General features: G+C 37.2%; 1 protein-coding gene across 5 annotated transcripts in view; it reads left to right on the plus strand.

Moving 5' to 3' along the window:
- Nucleotides 1-25301, plus strand: part of SEMA5A (semaphorin 5A) — a 320019-nt gene that overhangs the window by 113540 nt on the left and 181178 nt on the right. For all 5 annotated transcript variants that reach the window (XM_057428775.1, XM_057428779.1, XM_057428777.1 and 2 more), the window contains 2 exons: nucleotides 6388-6487; nucleotides 19337-19382. In XM_057428775.1, the coding sequence (XP_057284758.1) occupies nucleotides 6388-6487; nucleotides 19337-19382 (146 nt within the window). The remainder of the gene's footprint in view (nucleotides 1-6387; nucleotides 6488-19336; nucleotides 19383-25301) is intronic.

The following is a 25301-nucleotide window of genomic DNA, read 5'->3' on the forward strand; positions in this document are numbered from 1 at the left end:
ACTCTACAGCATCTCCCTGTGGGCTTTTCCCCAAACCTCCTGTGGAAGAGAGTTCCATAGCACAGGCAAGACACAGTCACCTTAGTGATACAGTTCTGTGAGACAATCTGCCTAAAGAGTCAGGATCATAAAGATAAGCAGGTATATGCTCATGGAAGAAGACCTGCCATCATACAATTACATATTGAAAGCATATGTCTGGAATTTCAGGTTTTGGAAAAGCAGCCTGTCAGGCCTTCTCTGCTTTGCACTGAGCTGCTTCTACCATGGGTCTCACAGAAAAACAGCAAGTGGCAGGGCAGATGTTCATGCTCAGATTTTGAGATGAGTATAATTAGATTTATATTTTTTTTTTTTTGCTGGGGTACTTCCAACTCTCAGGATGAGTCTTTTTTGTAAGAGATACTGAAAGGTATCTGCTGTGCTTACTGTATTTGTTAGATGAGTTGTGCATGTTTTTTTTTTTTGTGATTTGCTTGTCTTGTGTTTGCTTATCTTTCTCAAAAGAAATGGCACTTTTAATGATTTCATGGGTAGTGTATTAAACAGGAATATACACATTGGGAAAAGCCCGTTCTGATCTGTTTTGTGGCAGTGCTAGGGTAGGCTTGAGGAAAAATTTGGTCCAAAGTAAGTACAAATATGTAAAAGAATGACTTTACAAATACATAAAGAATAGCTTGGATGTGTATGGATTTAAACACTAAGTGCCAGAAATAGAACCACTGTAGCTGCGGTGGAGCTTCGTGGCACTGCAGCCTGGGAAGTGCACAAGGTAGTTTGTTCAGGTGTACTGTAGTTTTCTCTCCGTCACAGTGACAACCAGACAAGCCCAGATGCCTGAGCTAGAAGTCTGCCTGCAGCTGTTTTCAGAAGTTCATATGAGGGGAAGAAAGACCTTTATATGATACCTTATATTGTCACATACATGTTTGTAACTACAGCTGCTGCTTCTTTTCTTTTAATTACTACTATTTTTATTTTTCTTTAAACCAAATTGAACAAAATTATTTAAAACATGGAATCATTGTACATGAATGTCAATGTATGTGATGAATGCTGAGCAGCACATTGATTGAATAAGCCCTAGAAAAATAGGTTATGTTCATAGGATCATGGAACCATAGAATGGTTATGGTTGGAAAGGACTTGAAAGATCGTCTCGTTCCTACTCCTAGGCCATGAGCAGGGACACCTTCCACCAGACCAGGTTGCTCAAAGTTGTTGACAAACTAAGGTGTTGTGTTTTTTTTGTTTGGTTGGGTTTTTTGTTGTGGTTTTTTTTTTTTTGGTGGTTTTTTGTTTGTTTGGTTTGGTTTTGTTGGAAGCCCTGGGATATTATTTGCGCATCTTTCCTTTCTTCACCTGAGCTGTAATACCTTTTTATCTTTCATCTGCAGTGAGTCAATGACTTACCAGCAAGGCTGTTTAATGTATTTTTGTGGGGAGAGAATCCAGTGAAAGGGCTAGAAAAGACTTGTGATTGGAAGTGTAAGAAAGAAAGCATAGATAAAAGCGATTCATAAAAGATGCAACATGCTCTGACATGCCATTTTTCATCTCTTTTTTTTCTAACCCGAGAAACGTGCTTGTTTTCCTGAAGTTACACTGAGTGAATTTATTATTCATGGGTATATTTATGTTATCATGGGAATTTTAGAATGAGGATTTAACAATCACACTGTACTCATACTGATGATGCACCGGAATTACTGAAGAAAATCTTTTTTCTCAGTCCTGGTTTTAAAATAGTTAGCGACAACGGAGTCCTGAAGCATCACAGCAGAGTGCTTGCAAGTGCACCTTACTGTCCTTAAAGAGGGAATGTTGCAAATAAATCCTGAAACAGGGCACTCTGGATGAATGAACAGGTGGATCGCTTCTTGCCAGCTGTGACACCTCTCGTAATAGGTTCCCTTGGGGTTAATGGGGCTGGAAAAAGGGCAGCAGGGGTGATGTAATGGAGTCACCATGGCATGTTACTGTGGAGACTTCTGACTTGTTTCACTGCCTTTGAAGGGGATAGTAATGTAACTTGAGTATCATGGGAAGAGAAGATCTAAGTTAGGTTAAAATCATTATACAGCTTCAGAAAGATGAGGATTATTGTGTCATCTGTAGATTAAATACATTTAATTATAAAGTAAGTTTAGCATGCGGTATTATATTTTAATTTTCTCATAAGATTAGTCAATTTGTTGTACCGATGACACCCAGAGACTTCAGTTAATATTGCAAATCTGCTAGTTTTCAACTGTGTTGTTGCTGTTATTGTTATTAGTATTATTGTTGCTATTATTATTATTTTGCTAATTATTCTTCTTCAGAAGGTGGTACCATGTATATGTTTAGCTTTATGCTCACTACTTTCAAGAAAGACACCATGACAATAGGTGTCACATACGCCATAAACACTAGTGATTTTTTTAATATCTATGTTAATTTCTTAATGAAATCAGGTCTTTACAGTCTTTTAGCTTTGTTATTTGCCATTAAAGATTGCTTCTGAATTCAGTTCTAAACATGAAACTGTTCCTTATTAGTAATTTCTCCATTTATTTGATTGTTTACTGTAGCTCTACTTTGAAGGGCAGAATAATGAAACTTAGGTTAGAGAGAAGTTTACTTTTTAATTTGTGAAAAATTGTAGAGCTCAGCCCCTGGCAAGTCCTTGGACAATGTGAACCAAACAAACTGTGGCCTGTTGGGCAGATACTAAATTTAAAGTTAAAACCAAGACAGGTTTCTGGAATGTCATTTTTTGTATGAGTATCTAACGTCCTCCTGTCCAGCTTTGATTGTTAACCTTCTTTGTCTTTAAAGCTCTTTATGAAGGCTCCTTTGATCTTTCCTAGGAGCTGAGGGGACTGGTGTGTTCGCTATGCCATATGTTTATGAGCCATGGCAAGTTTTGTTTCCTATTAAATCTAAGCTATTAACTGTCATCCTCCCAAAACCTGAAACCCCCGAGAAGACCCTCAGCATGTGATTCGCAGCATGTGAAGAGAGCTGTGGTTTTCTCTGAAACCAATTTTTTCAATATCCAACTTTTAGTTCCATGGGGAAACATGCATTTTCTTTTGGGAATCTTTTTGAGGCCTGTAGATTCGAGTCTTGTAATAACAATTAAATAAAAAAAAAAAAAAAATTTTTTTTTTGCTGAGGATAAGTGTGTCTTGGCTGTACCAAAAGGACCTAACATGTGTTGGAGAGCAGCTGCTGTCATGGCTGCATGTATACCATGATTTAGTTTTCCATGGACAGCTCTGAGGCTGATGTCTGCAGAACGGTAAACACACATACATAGTTTTAGAGGGTAAAAATAATATCCAGGTTGAAGGTGTGCCTGAATAGGTGTTTCAGTATCAGGAGTAAGAAGAGAGAAGTCATTGAAGGGTTAAGTATTTTATTGTGCTGCATGTGAACTGAGGGCAGAGGAAAGGGGAGGGGAATCCTGCCAGGAAGGGGAGGGCTAGAATTGGAAAGGGGAAGGATATTGTGGTTTGTTACCTGCGATCAGCAGGCAGTACGATTAGATGTGTGTCAGCAGGCCAGCTTAATTTAACTTACATATTTATTTGTGGTACTGTTGTAGCATACAAAATTGTATAGCTATATTAGTTTATAAAGCTTTTCATGTTTCATCTATGTAAAAATCATTAATAAAGTGAAATTATTATTGCTCACTATTTTGCTATGACTTTTTAATGTGAAGAATAATAATTTGTAGACCTTTAATGGCTCATTATGCATTTCTGACTCTAAGGAGATGACTCATAGGAGAACTGAAAGGTCTTATTTCACCTAAGGCTTTTCAGCTGGAATTTGCTGTTTATATGAAAATATAATTATTCTGTTGATTTATTTACATAAATCTTCTGTAGCAAAACTCAAAGTAGAATTTCATCAATAAGCTTTTACTTTTACAGTTTACATGGGTTTTGTTTGGTCTTTTTGTTGCTATTGGGTTTTGTTTTCCTTTACAGAATTATCACAAAGCTGTAGCTTTGTGATGCCACTATGACACTCATGAGATACAGTTTGTGTCTACTGAAAAAATGCATCTTGAATGTGCTCTTCCTAACCTTATTCCCTCAAGCAAAAAAGCTGCTGAATGCAACAAAGATAGGAGAAAATAATTTAGTGTTTTCAGGGACAGAGGGGAATCGGATTTCAGAGAGGTTTCTTAGCAATTTCTTAGCATTCTCTTCTTGTGCCTGGGCTTGCCTTACCCTGCCTGTCCTCTGCCCACTTCTTGCAAACCTGGAAGTGGTCTCAATCACCTGCTTGCTGTACCTTGAAGCTTTATAGCACCTTGCTGAGACAGCAGGATGAGTGGAAAGGTATTGTCTTTCCTGTAGTCTTCTGGCACTGCAATACCTCTGCTTTCTTTTTTTTCTCTTTTTTTTCTCCAGTAAGTGAGATTCATAAAGACATCTGGATTTCCTCATCTTCATTTCCTACCTAATTTTTCAACTTTTTAGAACTTCGAAATTGACTGTTTCATACAAAATACATGACTGAAAGTTTAAGGTTGCAAAATCACATAGAAAAAAAAGAAATGCCTCTTTTGGACTTGCCTATGAGGCATTATATGTGTATGAGTAGAGAAAGGCTACATGAGCCTAAAACACAAGTATATGTGTGTGTATATATATATACATATATATGCATAGGTATATTTTTTTTTTTTCTTCCTATGGAAAAAAAAAATCTGCAGTAGTAGGTGATGACGGCTGTAGTCATAGATATATGTGGCCCCATCTCCTTTTCTGCCTGGTGTTCAGTCCCTGATTTGAGAACCTATCCAGTGCCGATGGAATCAACAGTGAATATAGCCACAGATTCTGCAGAACATGTAAAGACTGGCATTGCAGGCCTGAAATTGCAGAGACACGTGCAGGCTGTCATTAAAAATGCAGAAGTTAGTTTTCTGACGCCCAAGTGATTCTACTGCACAGTTCCATCTGTTTTTCCAAGTATGATACTACAGCTTCTGCACAGCGTGTTTAATGGTTTTCTGCAGTGGCTGAACACATTTTGACACAGAATAACATTTTTCTCCTGGGCTCTTTCCTTAGGAATGGATTACTTCCTTGTGCTAAAACTTTAATATTTAAATTAGGAACAAATCATCCTGAAACAGGCGCCAGTCATGGATTATTTCAACCCAGACATTTGCAAAAGGAAAAATGACCAAAGACAGGAGCTTAAAATAGGTGCTAGCAACCTGAGCTGCAACTGATGATACCAGCATTAAAAATTACACTGCTATTACACTCTCAGGGAGGTTGTGTTTACTCTGTATTCTAAATGGTTATGACTATGTGCTCACCTTTGGTCTTTTTATTGGCTGTTTCATATCTATAGACTTCAGTAGGCAGTTCTGCAGCCCATTGTGCCATACATACATGGTCCTCTTCACCTTTCACATACATTCTGGACCACTGATTTGCAACTGCGTTAAAAAAAAAATAAACACCAAAAAAACCCACTTCAATGTTCAATGAATGGGGGGAGAAACTGTAAAGGATGAGGCTTTTATACAAGTGCAATTTTTTTAGAGAACTGTTTATATGGTGTAAACAGTTTCATATTCTGTGTGTCTGGGTGAAAAACTATAAATTGCGCTGTGTTTCCAGAACACCATTTGTGTTCATATAGCCACAATGCTGTGTATCCAGCAAGTGATATGAATGATACTAATAATACAGATATTTAAGGATTCGGTGTACAGTTATTTATCTGCATTAAACTTTGAAAGTCGGAATAAATTCATATTCTGAATGCAAGCAAAGCTCCTTGCTGATTTTCAGCAACTCGTCCACTTGTCTACCCTGTTTTGTGTAGCACTAAATTGGTCCTAGAAAGGTGGTGGTGGTGATTTCACATAAATGTCAAACATTTTCCCCTTTTAATTCATTATGTCTCAGCCTTTTTATTGTGAGAATTATGAAAAGTCAAATTTACTTGTCTTTCTCATTGTTTTCCATATGATCAGGTCCTTTTTTAAAGAACAAAGCAAAAAAAAAACTAAACCCCTCAGCTGCTTCTGATGCATTGAAAATTAATCTGGCTTCACCTGAGAATGTAGCAGTGAATTACAATTGTACTGTGGTGATTTCTGCTTTACCTAAGGAGAAAAAACACATCTGGCATATAAATCAGTCCAGAATTTGAATAGTTCATTCAAGCATGTATTGAGTGCCAGCTCTTTGTATTTCACAGGCCTGTAGTGTAAATTACGTGGTATTCTGGTAAAAGTCTCCTCTTTTTCCTTAGAGGACCAACTTGCAACCCCACAATATCTACACATTAATGTTGGCTACCTAATGTACGATAGTGATGACATTGACAATAACAGTGGTATTTCTTGATTGCTTTTAGAAATTGCCCCTTGGTTACATATATTCAGAGCAGAAGATGCTGTGGACTTCTCACAGTTAACATTTGACCCAGGACAAAAAGAGCTTATTGCTGGAGCAAGGTGAGAAATCTGTTTTCTTTTCGTGTTGCATCAGATTAGATTTTGTTCTTTGTTGATTGGTAATATTGAGCCAAATTCTAGTGTGACCTTTCCCTTGTGTGACGCCCCTGGCTTCCAGGCCCACTGGATGTTTATTTCCTTATTCTTGACCAAAGTTAAAAGAAGGGCTGCCTGGTATCAAGGATCCTAATAGGTTAGACTATTCTCATTTTAAGGAAGACTGTCCTGGAATACTCTTAAACATTGGATGTGTACAATACAAGAGGCAGATGCTGCATGACAATGTGTCAAAAGTTACTATAGCATAAAACTTATTTTGATCCCAAATTTGGCTATACAATATGGCTTTTTGTGCTTGGATGATTCTAATAATTATTCAGTGCAATGCCAGGAACAATCTGTTAAAAACTGCAGAATTAGTAGGAAAGATGGTGATAATCATAATTTTTTGCACAGTAGGACAGTACTTTGCAAGCTGTGATCAACAGTGACACTGTCTTAGGTGTCAGTGTTGAAGCAGTGGCAGTCTTTGAAGACCATTTTTTTTCTTATATGAAGTATGGTAAAACATTCTGGTTAGCAAAAAAATTTAACCATTTAAACTTCTTATTTACATCTTCCTTCTGAATATATTTTAGTCTTGAATTAATGAAGTTCTAGTCACTTCATTTTTCTGTTAGATGTAGCACTGGAATATACTGCTGTTTCCCAATTTGTTTCTTAGTCGAAAATGAGGTTCAAAGAGTGATAAAATGCACTGTGAGAATTTTTTTTTTCCATGCGCCACTGGAAGTTGCTTGTCTACAGGGGCAAAACTTTGAGTGGAGATAGATATATGTCTTTTGCGTACCTGAAGTGGGATATCCTGTACCCTCATGTTGATTTTTGTTTTCAGTAAATTGCCAAATGAAATGAGGCATGAGGCTGTCAACTGGTGCTGTTCTGTAAAGATAGCCAGCATAAGTCAGAGCTGTTTGAGCCTCTCCTCAGTTCTATGGAATTGTGCGTTGGATTGATGCATGCTGTATAGAGCTCAGTAACTAATGAAGAACAAGTTTGGTTTTTTATTCCTTTCTCTCAAATTTTTGTCTTATTTTTCCTCTCTGTACTGTTCATCTGGGCTCCAAATCTCAGGAAAGAATATGCTCATTTAAACGTGCTTTTGAGGAAGGCTTTTGAATAACAATGGAAGAAGCTTTTTCTGAATAGTCGGTGACTATGAAAAAATGCCAGGTGCCAATTCTGCCTTTTGCAAAAAAACCAATACAGTGAAAACAATAGGATTCATTTGGTTTCTCTATAAGTTAATGCTGCTTCAAAGCTTCATATCTTTTGTTCTGGCTAACATTGCAATATTAAAAATGTTCAATATTTTTAACATCACAACAGAAATCTTTGTTTTCCAGCATCAACTATAGCTGGTTGTTACTTGTTCATAGAATTTATTGGATTTCTCCTTTCCTTATTCTGCATTTTCCATTCTAAATTTTAAGCTTTTCCACAATGTTTGGCCATGGAGACCTCTCTTTAGAATGACTGTGCTTGCCAGTAGGTTTTTCTGATTGTACATATTGTTGATATTAGTATGTCCTTTTCAGTACGCATTTTTCTCTTCTTGAAGTATTGTGCCAGACTATATAGCAAAAGTCATGTTATGTCACGCAGTCATAGATTCCAGGGCTAGCAACCAGTTGTCAGGGTGTTGTAGTCCCAAAACCACAAATGTTGATCTTGCTGACTGTGCATCTTTTGCATGTAGTCCCTGCTTCTTTGTAGAATGAATCCCTCCACTGTGAATAGGATATCGAGTTTTCTGCTCATTTACAGGCATGGTGTTTGCAGCCTCTCAGGTCTCAACTGGCTGCACTGATGTTGTTTTTTTTTTTCTTAATGCTCTACTTATACCTTTTGTACAAATTACCTTTCCCCCAGGGGCATCTGAATGTTGTTTTTTTTTTCTTAATGCTCTACTTATACCTTTTGTACAAATTACCTTTCCCCCAGGGGCATCTGAACAGAGCATTAATATTAAGATATTTGTGCTGTGGCTTGAGGGTAACATTTTAATACAAGTTTCTTTCACATCTGCCTCACAGGATTCACATACCTGTAGAGTCATTAGAAGAATTCATTTTCTGTCCTAAGCCACAAAAGTGCTCTTGTACAGTGAAGATAGTGTGTTCTTAATTCTTCCTTTCTAGTGAAATATCTTTTAGCGTTCAGTTATTTCTCTTAGAATATTACAACCTTTTTATTACCTTCTTGTACTAACACTTAGGCACTGAAAAACTAATAACTATGTGCAATGTGATATGAGTAAGACATGAACAGTTGCAAGTTCCTGTTCAGTTGTGCAAAGGATGATTTTCCCTTCTCTACCCCGTCAGTGGTAGAGAAGGGAAATATGTGATATGGCACATGGCAAAGCTACAAATAAACTTATATTACTCTATTTACATTCCCATTATGATTTATATCTAGCATCCAAACAAAAATAGGAGGTAATGCTTGCACCTCTAGTCTTCTGCTTTAGTAAGGTGATGGTGGTGTTCTAAACTGGAGAAATGATTTTCACAGCCAGTAGCTGTGTCCTGGCTCAATTTAAGTTTTTAATTGTTTGGTGGTTTTTTTTGTTGTTGTTGGATTTTTTGGTTTTTTGTTTTTTCTTCACTTTAGTGGAGTTTAATGAACTCTTTCCCAGATTTCTCTAACTTAGAAACCAAACAAAATAATAGAGTGAAAATTTGACACTATTGAAAATTCTTAAATCTCTTTTCCATCACTGATACTTACTGCAGATCATTCTCTTAATTTTTGAAATTCCAAAGCCTCTAGAGAGGTTTATGACTTGCTTGTCTTAATAAGCAAGTTAGCAAAGATCTCAGATGGGATCCAGTCTGAATTCCTTTTGGGAGTTACCAATGTCATGCAGCTACGTAAAAAGGCAGATTGACTTCATAATGTCTCAATCGGTGTCTTGTGTAGTGACAGAGAACTATTGATATCACTGCATAAGGTCCTTGGGGACACTTTAAACTATGTAGTGTGTATTATTCTGTTTATTGTTGCTTAAACAGGGTTAACCGAAATTAGAAAGAGGTCTAGGGAAGGGCTGCTAAAAGGCAGAGGGTTGGAATTATAGTGCAGGAAAACAAAGGCTGAGTGTGTGCACAGAGCCTGCCCATAAATCCATCAGCAGGTATATCTAAGGAAGGAAATGGCTGTATAAACTACAGTTGTGTTGGCAGAAAACCAAATGAGTTTAAGTTGGTCATGGGTAATTTAGCCAAGAAACAATCAGTTTTGTCACATTTTACCAGTGTGAACAGAATAGGAACAGAAATATTTTTGAGATGGAGATCTCTAAATTTATAAGGGGACATTATTCAGTAGTATTTGATATAGCAGGCAGTGACTGGGAAGTTAATTACTAGTCCTGTATTGCTAAGATTAGTCTCACCTCTCAGATTTGGAAAATAAAAGGTGGTTTTCTGATGTCTAGAGGTATTCTGCCTGCTGTGCAAAAATAGATATTTTTTCAATTTTATCTGCACACAGGCTCCTTGCTCCCACCCCACAGATTGTTTTCGAGTCCTTGTGAGAAGTCTCTGGTTGATATTCTGTTTTGTTCTGCAAGATGTCCGCTTCTTCTATAGGTCTTGAGTTGATTAATTCAGAGTCTCCTAGCCTTATTTCAGTTTCTTTATACATTCTGCACTGATCTGTGAATGTTACTATTCCAGTACTGGCACACACCTTCACTTTAATCATCCAATACATGTTCCCATGAAACTTTATCTTTGAAATTTGCCCCAGGCATTGTTCTTAACATCACTTATGACCTGGCAGATAAAAATAAATGAGTTCTCTTGCAATCTGAAACCTTCTAGGGAATTCAATTGTTTTCTTCAAAAAAAAACATATGGCAGAGCAGAATTTACTTTTATAATTAAGTGGCATCAGTGAAGGATTACTCTGAGGGCATTAGTTCCTTTGTAAGCTCAAGGAAATGAGACTGCTTGTTTATCTTATTCTAATAAATCCTGATAAAATATTCAGATGAATATTTCTGTGTGTGGTATTTAGTGGACTGACTTAGCATCTAATCAAATACAATAATTATTTCTGTATTTCAAAATGCCAGTAAGCATGGAGATTCATGGATTTCCCCAAGAACAACCTTGCCTTCTTTCCCTATGTGGTAGTGCTTTGCCGTGTGTTTCTTTTTTTCTCTCGTAAAGGTCAGTTGAGGGGGACCAAGACCAGCTCAAGCGAAGGATACAGTGGTGTCTGAATTGCCCTGGCAAATTACCTTTTTTTCCTCCTGTTCCCTGACAATGCACCAAACACTTACCAGCTCTAGTTTGTATAAATCAAAACTTGTTAAAACTGTTCCAGCCATTTTGGTAAAATGAAAGTCTACTGGAAGTATGTCTCAAACTCAGTAGGTTAGGGCAAAGATCTTGAGGTTCAAAATAATTAGTTGTATTTTCCTTCTAATCCCTTCTTTTTTTTTTTTTTTCTTCTTTTTGTAACTCATTTTTTTTAATCAATTTTATTTGAGCCATGCAAGAGGAATTATGGCAGAATAATGTTGTTTATTTAAGGGAAAAATGAAGTAATCTTCCTCTTTCCAAGCCTCTTGTGCTTGAAATTTTGAACTGCTAGGAGTCTAGCTGGAGTTCATTCTTAAGATGTGGAAGTTTATATTTGAAAAATTCAAGTTGGGCTAGCTCAGCTGTACTTTAAAATAATACAGTTACCTATCAGAAATGTCCCTCAATTCTATTCAACTTTTTTTTTTTTTAAATTGTATCATATATATTTAGAAAAATCTTACATTATTTTTTACATGGAGCATCCTAATAACAGTGACTTTCTCCTGTAAATTAATTAAATTTGTTTTGAGGTGGCTTATTGCCTCAGTCAGTTCTTACCTCACTGATGAAGGGACTGTGTAACAGTATAGCTTTTTACTTAATTAGATGTGTGTTTGGGAAAGTTAATTTGAACCATTACCACTACTTGCCATAATAAGAGAAAGGCAAATTAGAGGATTCATTATCAGTGGGTTTAGAATCTCTAGTAATAGAATAAATAACTATACAGGTTTGCTTCTTGCTGTTGTCTGCTCTCAGCAGGAGAATTTCAGAGCTTCCTGTTAATGAGATGCTCTGAGTGCCAACATATTGGAAGAATATACAGGCACCAGGAATTAGTGCTTTGTTCTTTGAACATCCATCTGGGTTTATTGTTCATTTAACACTTGGTTCTGGGTAATCAATGTCAGCCCTTTCACAGATTGATCTGGTCTAATCTGAGGTATGGTTTAATGTTAAATCTAAGAGAAATTATCATCCTACTGCTGCAGGAAGAGGAAGGTCTTTCTCTCTATTGCTTTTTTTTTTTTTCCTACCTTGCTAATGGATTCCTAAATACATTTAAAAGCTAAGGCTTTGTAGCTTTCCTGCTCATGCCTTGTTCTGCAATTTTCTCCTCCTTTACACCAGCTCTGCTAATAGTCTGGTTTCAGGGTAACACTAGTCAATTCACTAAGGCCACAAAAATTTCTTCTGTGCTAATGTAACGTCTTGCCATTTTAATTAGTGGAACTAACATAAGGCATCATCAGAGGAGCTCTTGAGTTGACTTGGGATAAGATGAAAGGAAAATGGCAGTGGTAAATGGAACTTCTTTGGCAGAGAACACTGCTATTTCAGTGTAAACCATCTTTAGAAATTACATCAGATGAATGGTGTTCTGAGAGTACCTGTCTTTAATTGAAGTAATGACTTAATATATACACACTGGATCTGTGGTAGCAGTAGTACATGTCCTGCTACAGAATATGGCAACTTATGCCTTCTCTAGGTTCCTGTTTAGACTCTGTTCTCATTTCAGTTATCTGTTCCTTTTTTTCTGTGGTGAATTTTAGTCCAAGCATATGGTTTCTGGCCTACATCACTGGCAGTTTGGTCCTTTCTGAACTTGTCCACTGTGGGTGCCATTACAGTGCTGAAATGCAAGGCAGGGAGCTACCAACTGATAACCAGGTTATAGAAGTGCTAGAGCGGTACATGCCACTTGGAGCAGCAGTCAGGTCTATGAAGGACTCTCCCCTGCCTCTGATACATAGGTGCCTTGCATGAGTTACTACAGCACTGTTGTCCTGGGTTCAGCAGTAGCAGTCATTTTTCTCGTTCTTAGTAGCTGGTGCAGTGCTGTGCACTCGAGTGGCTGCAATCCTGTGAGGGGGCTGCTCATGTAGGAGGTAGATGTGGGTCTCTGTCCTCATTCCAAGAATACAGTCAGAAAACATGACGGTGCCATGATGCATACTGTGCATGTGACCTTCACATCTCAAATTTTAATGAGAGCAAGGTTTAGTTTTATATAGAGTTGACTATATAGAGTCATTTGTTGACATCATGTGCATACCTTGGTATGCAGCCTGCTGCCATGTACAGTGAGCTTCCACTGAAGGAAAGGACTGGACTGTGCTGGAAAATTAATGACTCTACTGGAGGACTGCAGCGTGATCCCAGGAGGGAAATTAAAGGCTGTCTTTGAAAATATGGGCCGTCAAGTTTAGTATCTCCTTCCTTGAAGTATCTTTAGCATTAATGTGATCACTTACATAGTTTTTATTGTTTTGTTGCTGCAGTTTCTTTTCTTAATAAAATAAAATAAAAAAAAAAAGAAGTCCAAACTTTGAGTACTGTAGACTCTTTACCTTCTCCCCCCTGCCATGTGTGCAGGAGTGCTGCATCCAAAGATCTCTAGTCGTTGCTGAGGCTGTAAGTGAAGCTACAGGGAAGTGAATGTAGTAAGATTTGCTAATCCTAAGGAGCAGCCATCAGAGAAGTAAATCAGATTTTACAGGACCTTTGAGTGGATTAATTTAATTTATAATGGAATTCTTTCATAATTGGCTCTTACAGTGTTGTTCTTCTGTTTGCAAAGCTCAGTGTCTCACTGGTCAGTCTATGACCACCTGGGTCTTCCTTTCTGCCATTTTGAATGTTTTATTAACATGGTTAGTCTTTACTTCCTCGAGAACACCTGTAATTTTAGAAATTGTTTTAAAAGAGTAATAAGAAGTCCAAGAACCATATTTTTTAGATTGAATTAGCATGAGCCGCTAGTCTGAAAGTATTTATCTGTGGGTATATGCTGTTTTCACGTTCTTACATTTATCAGGAAGCCTTATTTCATTATTCTTATTTGCTGAGACTTCTGTTTTCTGCACAATGCGGATACAGTTTCTGCTTTTCATTATTGTGACATGACCATTTTCATGTAATAGTTCAACTAGACCACTTTGATTAGGATTGTTTTATTTCCCATGTATCATCCTTAGCTTTTTCTCATATTTTCTCTGTTGTATTTGAATGTAACCAGATGAATTTTCTGAATAATAACTTTTATTCATATTATTTCTTTTCCTCCTATTTTTTTAATTATTATTATTCTTTTATTCCAAATTGCTGACTTTACTGTACTGCAGAACTAGAATTAGCTTTTACCCCCAGAACTTTCCCATCTTGAGCATGAAATCATGACTTTTTTCTTAATAGTTGATTCTTACAAAGCTTATACTTCTCATTTTCAGACTTAATATCTTTTTCTTCCAATAAATTGAATAAAATTTTCTTCTTTCATGTGAAATAGTTTCTTAAAAAAGTGCACAGGAGGGAATCTTACTGGTTTATTTCCAGGAGATTTGGCAGGATGTCTGGTCATTCCTTGAGTTTTTGAGTTTGCTGCAGCCCCTGCTTATTAATTCAGGTTTTCAATTGCAGGTGCCTGTAAGGGTTTGGGGTGGGGTTTTTTGTTTGCTATCCTATGGGTTTTCAAAAGCTTATTTTATAGCATGTTTTCCTAATTTTTATGTGCCACCTTAACTTCCTTTAATGTCTGTGTTTAATGCAACAATATTTATTGTTGTTGTGTTACAGTTTGCCATTTCACAAAAAAAGGAATAAAATGCTGGATTTAACAACCATTCCTAACATGCTGTGCTTTTGAATATGTATGAATTTTCAACTGATTTTTGTCATCAACTTATTTAGTAACATACAGAAGGTTAGTTTTATACCTTCATCTGTAGTCATATTGTATGTATTCAATGCAATAGATCAAAATACATTGTTTTCAAGGAGGTCACCGGAGAATGCTTTTTGTGGTGCTTCATTCAGTTCTCACTGATAGCAGTGGAAGTCTTTGCCATTGGTTTGAGCATGCTGTTAATTAACAAGTTTTAGTTATCATAGTTCAGCTAAAAAAGTTGTTCAGTGCTGTGAATATAAATCAAAATGCATATTGCCTGCTGGCTATCTTAAGGAGTATAGGATGCTGCTCTTTCTCAGAGTTAGTTGTGTTTTCTTCTCATTAGCATCCTTCTGTTTGCAAATTTGTGTAACATATTTGCTTTCCTCTTTCATTAAACACCAAATGGAAACAAGTTTACCAATTACCACCAGTGTCAAATCAGTTTAATTCTAACATGTAAAGCTATATTTTTCTTGCTTTTATTACCACCATATGTGGACAAGAGACAGGCCTACGTGCTAAGAGGTCTGTATCTATGCTTCAGAAACTATTTGGTCATTCTTATCTCAAATCCTTTTTATGCCTTAAAGCATAAATGCGCTAGAATAAAGCTAACTAGAGGTTGAAAAATGGCAGCCCAGGGCATTATCTCAATAACATGTTAAAAAATATATTGTTGCCTGTCTCGTGAGCAGCATAATGGAATGAAAATTGTCAGTTTGTTCCCTTGATCAGTGCATGTCATGAAAATTGGCAGTGATTTTTTTCTTTGGACTGCCAGATTTATTAATATCATATTTCCAAGGGTGGGGGTGGGGTGGAAGGGTTTGATGGTTTGATTTTTTTTTTTTTTTTTACTGTCATGCACGGGGTTTTAAAAATTTATTTTTCTCATATATGTCCTTTCATAGTTCTTGCATATTAAAGATTCATGCCTTAGGATGTTAAATTATTGCATTTGTAAAGCTAAATTTAGTTCTGCAAGTTTCACTGAAGTGGGCTGTCCTGGGTTTAGTCAATTTTTCTCCTTCTTAGTAGCTGGTGCAGTGTTGTGTTTTGACTTTCAGCCGGGGAATAGAGCTGATAACACCAGTGTTTTTAGGTTTTGCTAAGTAATGTTTACCCTGACCAAGGACTTTGTGAGTCTCGTGCTCTGCCAGGGAGGAGGGGAGGCCAGGAGGAAGCAGAGACAGGACACCTGACCCAAGCTAGCCAAAGAGGTATTCCATACCACAGCACGTCATGCCGGGGAGGTAACTGGGAGTTACCCGTAAGGGCATGGGCTCTCTTTTGGGGTCAGGCATGTTTGGTGGGTGGTATCGTATTCTCTTCCCTTGTTATTTTCTCTTATCATTACTATCATTGGTGGTAGCAGTAGTGGTTTGTGTTATACCTTAGTTACTGGACTGTTTTTGTCACAACCCGTGAGAGTTACATTCTTTCGATTCTCCTCCCCATCCCTCTGGGAGTGGGGAGGTGGTGGGGAGGAAGGAAAGAAAGAGGGAGGAAGGGGCTGAAGTGGCTGGGTTTAAACCAGGACAGTTCTTTTTGACGCACAACGTGGGGCATGAGGTGTTGAGATAACGACAGATCTGACCAGAGTGTGTCTAATTGTATTTGTGATAAGCATCCATTGTTTTAGATTAATAGTCACTCATCACAATGCTGATTTATTTGCTCTCAAAGTTGTTCCTCTTGATCTCACAGTTTCAGTATATCGTACCTTACTTCAAGCCGGTATTTGCTGCGTTAGTGTTTTTCAAGTGTGGGGCTTGGGCGAAGGTTCTTGTCTCATTGTACTTTATGGTGATGACTTGTAATACAATAGAATCATTGATCATGAAACTGATCTGGCTTATGTTCCCAGTGTGGTCACCACCTCTATACTTTGGGAGGTATATAACAAAAGTCCTTAGTCCTTGTCGGGTGGTCAACCTGTGAAGGAGACATTCTTTTACCCTCCCCACTCCAATAAGCTGGAATCAAACCAGGGACCTAAGGATTTCCACAGGTAGGAATAGCTCTGGTTGCTCTCTGAGGGGTAGTTTGCCACTTATCCCAGCGTTATTTACGTAGTCACAGTCACCACATGGTGTCCATTTGCCCAGTTTACCTCTGTGTTGCTAAGGGGTAATGTCTTGCTGTGTTTTCCACATTGCTTTCCTTATTCCATTTTATTTCTGCTGGCTTATTTAAAAATAACATTTTACTTGGTTATTGATAGCCACAAGAAGTTGAAAAAAGTTCAATAATCAGCTCTGACTCCTGGCTCATTCACATGAATATAGACATTTTAGTCTCCTTAACACTTAAAGAGTCAGTATTTCTAATTCCACAGTGGATATATTAATGGGTTGAAGTGCTGCGCTCTATTGCATAGGATTCAAGGAAATAAACCCACAAAACTTTCAACCTCTGTTTTTCTTTAGGCTGACACTGTGTTTAAATATTTATTAATTTAGAATTTTTCACAGTTTGGGACAATAGCTTGTTTTTTATTGGCTGAAATTATGTAAGGGTGAAAGACCGTAAAAAGACATGGCTTAAAATACTACATGAGTGATAAATATTCAGTAGATATCTCAAGATGAGATTGACATGACACTGTCGTTAAGTACTGACTTAAAACTAGAAGTGTGAGACCATGGTATCTACTCATTTATTCTACATCAGAGACTGCATTTATTTGTAGAGTGTAATGTTGTAGCGGTTTAAACCCAGCCAGACAGCTTGTTCACTCACTTCCCCCCCTTCTTGCCCTCCCCCTACTCCCGGAGGGATGGAGAGGAGAATTGAAAAGAATGCAACTCCCACGGGTTGAGATAAGAACAGTTCAGTAGCTAAGGTATAACACAGATCACTACTGCTACCACCAATGATAATAATGATAAAGGAAATAACAAGGGAAGAGAATACAACACCTCACCACCAGCCGACTGATAACTCGCCCCAACAAACCCAACCAAGCGCCGACCAATACCTCCTCCAGCCCTGCAGTCCTAACCCTTCCAGGTAACTCTCAGTTACGTCCTGGGCATGACGTGCTGTGGTATGGAATACCTCTTTGGTCAGTTTAGGTCAGGTGTCCTGTCTCTGCTTCCTCCCGGCTTCCCCTCCTCCCTGGCAGAGCATGAGGCTCACAAAGTCCTTGGCCAAATCAAAACATCGGTGTTATCAGCTCTGTTCCCAGGTCGAAAGTTAAAACCACAGCACTGCACCAGCTACCAAGGAGAAAAATGACTGCTACTGCTGCACCCAGGACAGATGGGCATTTATGTGCCACTTCTGTGAGTCTGATACCACTAACTTAAGAAAGCAGTTTATACCTCCTGCGGATGCAGTTCGGTTTCTCTGGAAGAAAAAGATTGTTCTACTTCTGTAAGTGGAAAAAAAAAGTTGTAGGTTTCTTTTAAGTTTGATACCTGGAGTGAAAGAAGCACAACTGAGGATGGTTGATGGAAGCTTATATGCAGCGAGTTGAGGAGCAGACTAAGTATTTATGTTCCCTCCTGAGGTAAGACATTTTGCAGATATGAAGATATCTTTTGTCCTTACAGACAGAGTACAGGTACGCTATACTGTGTGCATCACTTCTGATGTACAGTGAAAGTCATGTCAACTTGCATGTAGCTTGTTGGTGAAGCTTTGTGTAAACGTTATCCTGCAATGTACTATTTTCTTTGTTTGCTCACTTCAGGTCTCTTCATGACTCAAAAGCAAGTATTTTAGTTATTTCTTTGTGATGATTTACCTGTGCGAATAACAAATATTCTGTCTTTATTTTACTTTCTCATGATTTCTTGCCCTTAATAGCCTGTCTCCTGTATTTTGAGTAACTCTCTTTAGCAATATTCCAAGGAAGGACTAGTGACCTAATTCCTGTACATCCACAATTTAAGTAAAGCATTTATGTACCAGAATCAGTAAATAAACGCACGTAGTTGCATCCCGTGCAACTGGCCATGTTAGTGATTGTGTTTCTGAGATACATGTTTTGAATTATTTTTAGGTTTAGACACAGTTGATTTTTGTTTCTCACCCTGCGAGATCATTTAAAGCAATTAATAGAGAACTACAGTCCTGACCATCGCTTCCCCAGGTTTTAAGCAATGCCTTTGTGTCACATCTTATTCGTGGTTTGCCTGCACTCCTCCCAAGTTTTGCAGGCGCAGGAATACTGCTGTAGAGAAAATCTAGAGTGAGAAAGCCTTTTGCAATGAAAGTATGGGCTTTTGAAAAATATGCTTGGCTTGTATTCAGCTCCTGCTGTACATGGAAAAAAAATCAGACCAGGTATGACAGGACTTCAATCAGAATTGTGAAAACTGTGGCTTCTACAGACATTCCATCATACTGAGATCCTTTGCTTCAAACTTTGCCCATCTGTGACTCAGCTAATTGCATAAGGTTTCCATCGTCATGGGGAGAAATGGTTGGCTTTAATCTCCCTGTCCTCTTATTCTTGTTTAGACATCTGACAGTGGTCACACGGATCTGCCAAAGCACTGAGTTTTTCTTCCCAATGATTCTAAAGGAAGACTGGAGCAACAGCTCAGACGTACATGTTTGCAGCATAAATATCTAATTTATTCATATCCAGCCACTCTTTCAAGGTGAAAATCTGTTTTAGAAATTGCCTAAGTCCCTAGCCCAAAAGGCTGTACGTTAAGACAGTCCTGAAAGAGTTGAGAGTCCTGACTACCAGTCACTTTTTAATTTTTCGTCTTTTATATTCATTATGTTTTTATTTAAACACTAGTAACAATTCATTTTTATCTACTTTTTTTTGTATTCCAGAAACTACCTCTTCAGATTGCAGCTTGAGGATCTCTCTCTAATACAGGTATGTTTTATGTTTGTTCCCGTAGTTCCTCTGCATGATGTAGGTAAGCAGATGTTTTAAAGATAATCAAGATATTTATAAGCTTCATAGCTACAGATAAGTATGCATCTGTTTTTGTCCTCTTTGCGGCTCCTTATTATATAAGTCATATTATCCATTTTAATTCCAGATTAGCCTTTGTCCCAGGCCATACAGACCTGATGTTACGTTACTCTGCTGTGATTTTGTTAGAGTGAATCTATAAAAATGGAGGCTGGAAAGGAGGGTAATTTTCTCTTAGAAAAATGCACTTACTATTGTGCAGCTTCTGTATTCAGAACTTATTATAGAAAAAATATATTTAAAAAATAATATAATTTTAAAAATCTATCATATTTACAGAAGTTAAATTAAGCAAATGAAACAGCATATTTTCAAGAAAGAAATACAGTGTGAACACAGGTATCAAAATCTCTGTTTTGTAAATAAGACAGCTATCTATAGTTTAAGACTTGTTTAGAGCTTGGAAGATGAAACAAAGCCTTTTAGAGTCAGTTAGGCTTCATGGAAAGGTAAGTGAGAATCCCTGATGAATTTATTTTATCCTGAACTTCACCTGACTTCCATATATCAGCAACCTCATCTTCTTTCAGTATTCTGAGCGGAGTTACTTGCTTGGGGTTTGTTGGTTTTCTGCTTCGTTATTTTTAACCTTATAATTTCTGACCTTCAGCATTCTTCTGTTCTTGTCTTTAGGAGTAGTTTTAGTAAATGTAATTAAGTTGGGTGACTTGCTAAGGTATGGAAATATAAAATCACAATGCAATAGAAATGTATGTTTTTTCATAATCTTTTCATTTATGCAATTTAAAATTAACTAGCTTTAGATTCAGGACTGTGCCTATTATTTCACTAAGTAATGCTGTACAGTTGAATATGGAAAAGTAAAAAGAGTTCAGGTTAAAGCTGGCTTTTTGATTTGTAGAACATCTTGTGTGTGCTTTAATTAGGCTTGCAGACTTCCTTTGCTCTCTCAGACTACTAGAAATAGGATCTGAAGTTGTCTTATAATTAACCAAAATTGCAGTATTGATAAATATTCAGTTTTGTTGCTATTGCTTAAGGCTGTGAAGCACCAAGCACTTCTTATATCCAGAATTCAGACTGCCCACTTTTACCTTATGTAACATACTCAATATCCTGGCAAATAATTTAGTCCTGAAGACTCTTTATTGCGAGGCTGCTCCCAGAGGTCTCTGGGGATGTTATTGTAGTTTATTCCGCTAAATCATAGATTGAAGTTCACAGCTGCCCTGTGTTAGCATAAGTATCAGTAGGCTGAATTCACTAATGAGGGAGAAATCTGTAGATTATAGAGGTTTATAATTGTGCTGACTGACTCAAACAAATGCCCTCCCACCTCAGTCTGCCAAAAATACAAAATGAGGACAAAAATCATACTGTTGATGTTGATACTAGGTTGCTAGGTTTTGTTGGTCTTACAAATGTGCAGAACCCTTTTCCATGTGTCAACTTGAGAAGACTGTTTAAAATTTCCCATTCAGTCTTCAGTGCTGTAGCACCACTGTTTTGTGTTTGTATTTTTGAAACTCTTTCTACAGCTCTTTAGAGAGTTTATGCTTCTAAATCAAAACCCAAGTATGTATTTTTTTCCTTTTCACCCACACATCTTTATAACCCCTACCTACTCCCCAAGTATTCATGTTTTTTCCCTTTATTTTCAAACCTACCATTGTGACTTCTTCATATTTGTCCTTTACAGATCTTATCTTCCTCTTCGTCCCCTCCGTTTCCCTCTGGTTCTATGAGATTGCCCCAGGGCAGCCCTTATCCAAAAGATGTGTTTCCTTGGGTATGCCAGGATGTGGCAGTTATGGCAGCTCCAAATTAGCTGTGAGACGGCTGAAGCCTTTTTTTTTGATGCAAGTAAGCCAGGATGTAAGGTGTGTTGTTTAAGACTCCCAAACTCATTACACAACACACTCAGGTCATCTTTTAATCTGGTGTGAAAGTATGAAATCAATCACTGATCTTACAGTCATAAAAGTAGGCTCGGGAATGTTCTCAAGAAGCTCTTTAGCTCCCCCACCCAGATACCCCAGGCCAAGATCAGAAGTGAGTGCTGCTATTATTACTGGCAGTTACTTGTCTGAAAACTTCTTACAGGTCTTTAGTCATAAAGATGCACAACTTTTTTCAGCCTTTGTTGGGAAATGTGAAGACATGAAGAGAGTCTCTGTCTCATGAGGGTGAAAGTGTGAAAGCTCTAGTAATGAAAGAAACAGTAACCATTCCTGTGGAAACTTGGAACTCAAATTTACCAGCTACCAACCTGAAATTCACCTAGAGCCAAAGTATGTTAACCCAATGATTCACTGAGGTTTACAGACCTTTCAGACAAATTTTGTTGGAATGACAGAATGCTAGTTGCATTGCCAGTGATCCCGACATCATGTGTAGGGTTACCTCAGGTATAATTGGAGTAAACTTTGATTTCTGAAACTTTAGGACAGGTGAAGTTTCTCTCATTCACATGTGATGAAAGAAGTATTTTGAATAAGATTAGAGGATGTAAAGTTAACCAAGTTAGCAATTAAAAATTACAGTATTTTAAAGCTCCAGATCTTTCAAACTTGAAACTCTATTATGGTTAAGGGAGGTAGAAACAAAAGTGAGAAACAAAGTAAAAGTTATATTAAATCCTTGCAAAGCAGAATGATGGAATTTCACAGGCTAAATAAAGTGTACTGTGGTTTAACTTGTTAATGCAGTATGGGCTAGGCAGATATTCTTTTTTTTTGTGGAGGGGCTGTCTTTATGTAAGACAGTAAGACAGAAGAACTTTTAGCATTATTTTTCTCCACACAGTTGTTGTTATAATAATGTAAAACCCCCAGTTTAATTCTACTTATGTAGCTCACTTTGATTTCTTTGCATGAATCAGCCTTTGTAAAAGAATGCAGATATTTCACAAGCTACAGAACTGTTTTCACCTTAGGAAGAAAAAGCACACGGTGAACTGCTAGCTGTTAGAGGCTTTCACTGTAGCACAATAACAATACAAAAGGTCTAGAAACAAGACAACCTATACACCTGTCGTTTCATTATTTTAGAAAATTGCTCAAGCTTTAGCTTTGCAATTGTGTGTCTGAAGGAAGAGGAAAATTGCTGACTTTATGCACAGCAAATGCTTCCAGCATGGAAGCACAGATGATTGTTACAATTTGCATACTCGTTTTCTACAATTTCAGTTAGACTTTTATAACTGTTTGATTTTTACATTGATGCTTTGAATTTTTATTTTTTTTTAATTTTTCTTATAGCAGTTTTCTATCTAGAAAATAAAGGGAATACCTAACACTTAATCTTGACCATTGACACACTTTAGTTATTTTTGTAAAAACAGTTTTCCTCATCTGTCATGCTGAAGCGTCTGTTGGAAGAAGTCATTAGTTTGTCCACACATTGCTATTATGAAGAAAAAGGCTTCATCTTGCATGTAACAAACTGGAACAGTAAGAGTCATTCAGGTATAACAAAAGTATCTTTGCAAGTCTTTTGTTTAGAAATTTCTGTATATTTTTGAGGTGATATTTTATTAAAAAAGCATTTGTTTGGAATGTTATCAGACACTGCAATATTATCTGATACTGGCTTATTATAGGAAAGATCTTTAAAAAGGAATAAAGTAAAATAACGACTCCTTGTTGATAAACTTCTGCAGAAATTATTTTTGGACAAAACATGTGTGTCCTGTTTTCTGCAAGTGTATACCTGGAAAACAGCTTTTGAAACACAAGATAACCTTCCTTTAAAAAACAGCACAACAACGAAGCCACCAAAACCCAAAACCCGCAAAAGCAGACAGCCATTTGAAATACAAGTTCTCACAAGAGAAACGCAGAACAGAGATTAATGTATTAAAAGGGTACATTTCCATCAGTTCAGTGAAAGTTAATCCCTTGTAAAAGTGAGGCTTAGAGTGCTACTAGATTGCATCAGACAGGAAGCGTGTCTAAATGTGAGCTAGGCCTGTGCAGTGAGACATTGTTTGCCCATTGTGGGTACATCAAAGTTGTCATCCTACATGTGATATTTCTGTGCCCTGTACTTTGTAGCATGTTGTTTGAGTAAGCAAGTTTCATATGGTAGTGTCTGTAGCAAACCCGTATTTGATGTGTCTCAGCGATTTCCTTTGTCTGGTAGAATAAAGAGAATAAAGCGAGTAAAAGCCTTTTAAGCTCTTGCTGGTGAAGCCTAAGATTCAAATTGTTCTAAGTTGACTGCTGGAACAATGTGTGTATAGCGATTATGGATTAGGAAAGAAGCACTCATTGGACTGTCATTGTAGAAGGACAAATATTTTATAACTCTTGCTACAGCAATAGGAGGCTCACAGCTGTAGAAGGCCTCACTCCACATGGTTTTGTTTTGCAAGTTTTGTCTTGTTACTGTTCACCTTAAGTGATAGTAGAATAATCCATAAAAGTCTTGTCCAAGATGAAAGGTGGATTTCCTGAAAACTTGCTTGTGTTCCTTAAAATATAAAACCAGAAAGCTAAATAGTAGTGTTAAGTGAATAGATTTGTTCTCAAACATGTTTTTTGAAAAGACAATGTCTGGCTGATGTCAGGATTAATAATGGAGCTTTGCCATCAGGTAGAAGGAGAGAATGACTCTCACAAGTATCTATTTTTCACCTTATTTTTTTTTTTTTTTTATGTTTGCTGATGTATCTGTAAAGAGTGAAAGACTAATACATGCTGGCTTATAAAAATGTGTATGCTACAGCTGCCATAAACATTCTTACAAGCCAGCATGTATAAGCTTTTCACAAACCTGATAGAGTGTATGCATTTTTAGTTCATCCATAAGATGAACTTCTTTACAAACTCGTAGCATTAAAGCGTTTAAAGGGCACATGCTTGAGTTTGTCTTTCTCAGTGCATCTTCCGTCTATGCTAGGAAGCCTGTTCTCAGAGATCTCTATTTGAGATGCCCAGAAGGTTGAATACAAGCCTGTTCCACCTGATCCTGTAGTTACATAAATCTCCTGAGATTTCATTCTCATGCTGAATCTGCACATCTTTCAGTTAGAACTACACATACCTCAAAGTCCATTTTTAAAGGCAATTTTAGCCCCTCGTTTACTGCAAGATTTAAATTACATTCTTTATGCAGGATAAGAAGATTGGAGGTTCTTTTTCACATGTTTTATTCAACTCTTAAGTTCTGGAATCTTGAGACTTTGGGCTTATATATATATGTATATGGGTGTGGGGGGTATGCCCATTAAGGAGGTATTCAAGGAATTAAAGGCAAGATTGGATCTAGGAATTGTAAGGAAAAGGAGCTACTCTGGAAAATTATTTTTTACCAAAGAGAATTCTTGCTGGTGTTTATGTGTGTCTAGAGTGTCAGGATTACCCATTACTTATGATAGTTCACTTTTATATGAGTCATTAATGGCTAGATTGTATGCTAAATAGTGAGTTAAGTAAATTGTAGTACTCTTTGAATATACATTTTGGTTTTATCTTGGTTAAACAAAGAGGAAATCTGACTTTATGAATCACATGCTTACCAGGGTTGTAATCCCATTTTGAAAATAAAAATGGCTTATTGTTATTATAAAATGAGATCATATTGAGTCTTTCATGACATACTTTCATGCTTTAGTCTGTCTTTTTAGCTAAGGTGGTATTTGGCCCAGTCTAGAGAAAGTGATGTTTGAAGAGAGGTGCAAATGAGTCAGACTTTCTTTACGGTTCATTTTTTGGGACAGTCCTATGAACAAAATTCAAGCTTGTAAGAAGTCATCATGTAGAATCAAATGTTTAATTTTTGCTGATAATAAAAACATTCAGTTATAATCAACAACTTCAGAGAAAAATGTAAGGAAGCTAATATTTAATCTTT

This window comes from Pezoporus wallicus, unplaced genomic scaffold (genome assembly GCF_028554395.1).
Source record: "Pezoporus wallicus isolate ANWC-B61680 ecotype Strahan unplaced genomic scaffold, APGP_CSIRO_Pwel_v1 contig_6658, whole genome shotgun sequence".
Taxonomy (NCBI): Eukaryota; Metazoa; Chordata; class Aves; order Psittaciformes; family Psittacidae; genus Pezoporus; species Pezoporus wallicus.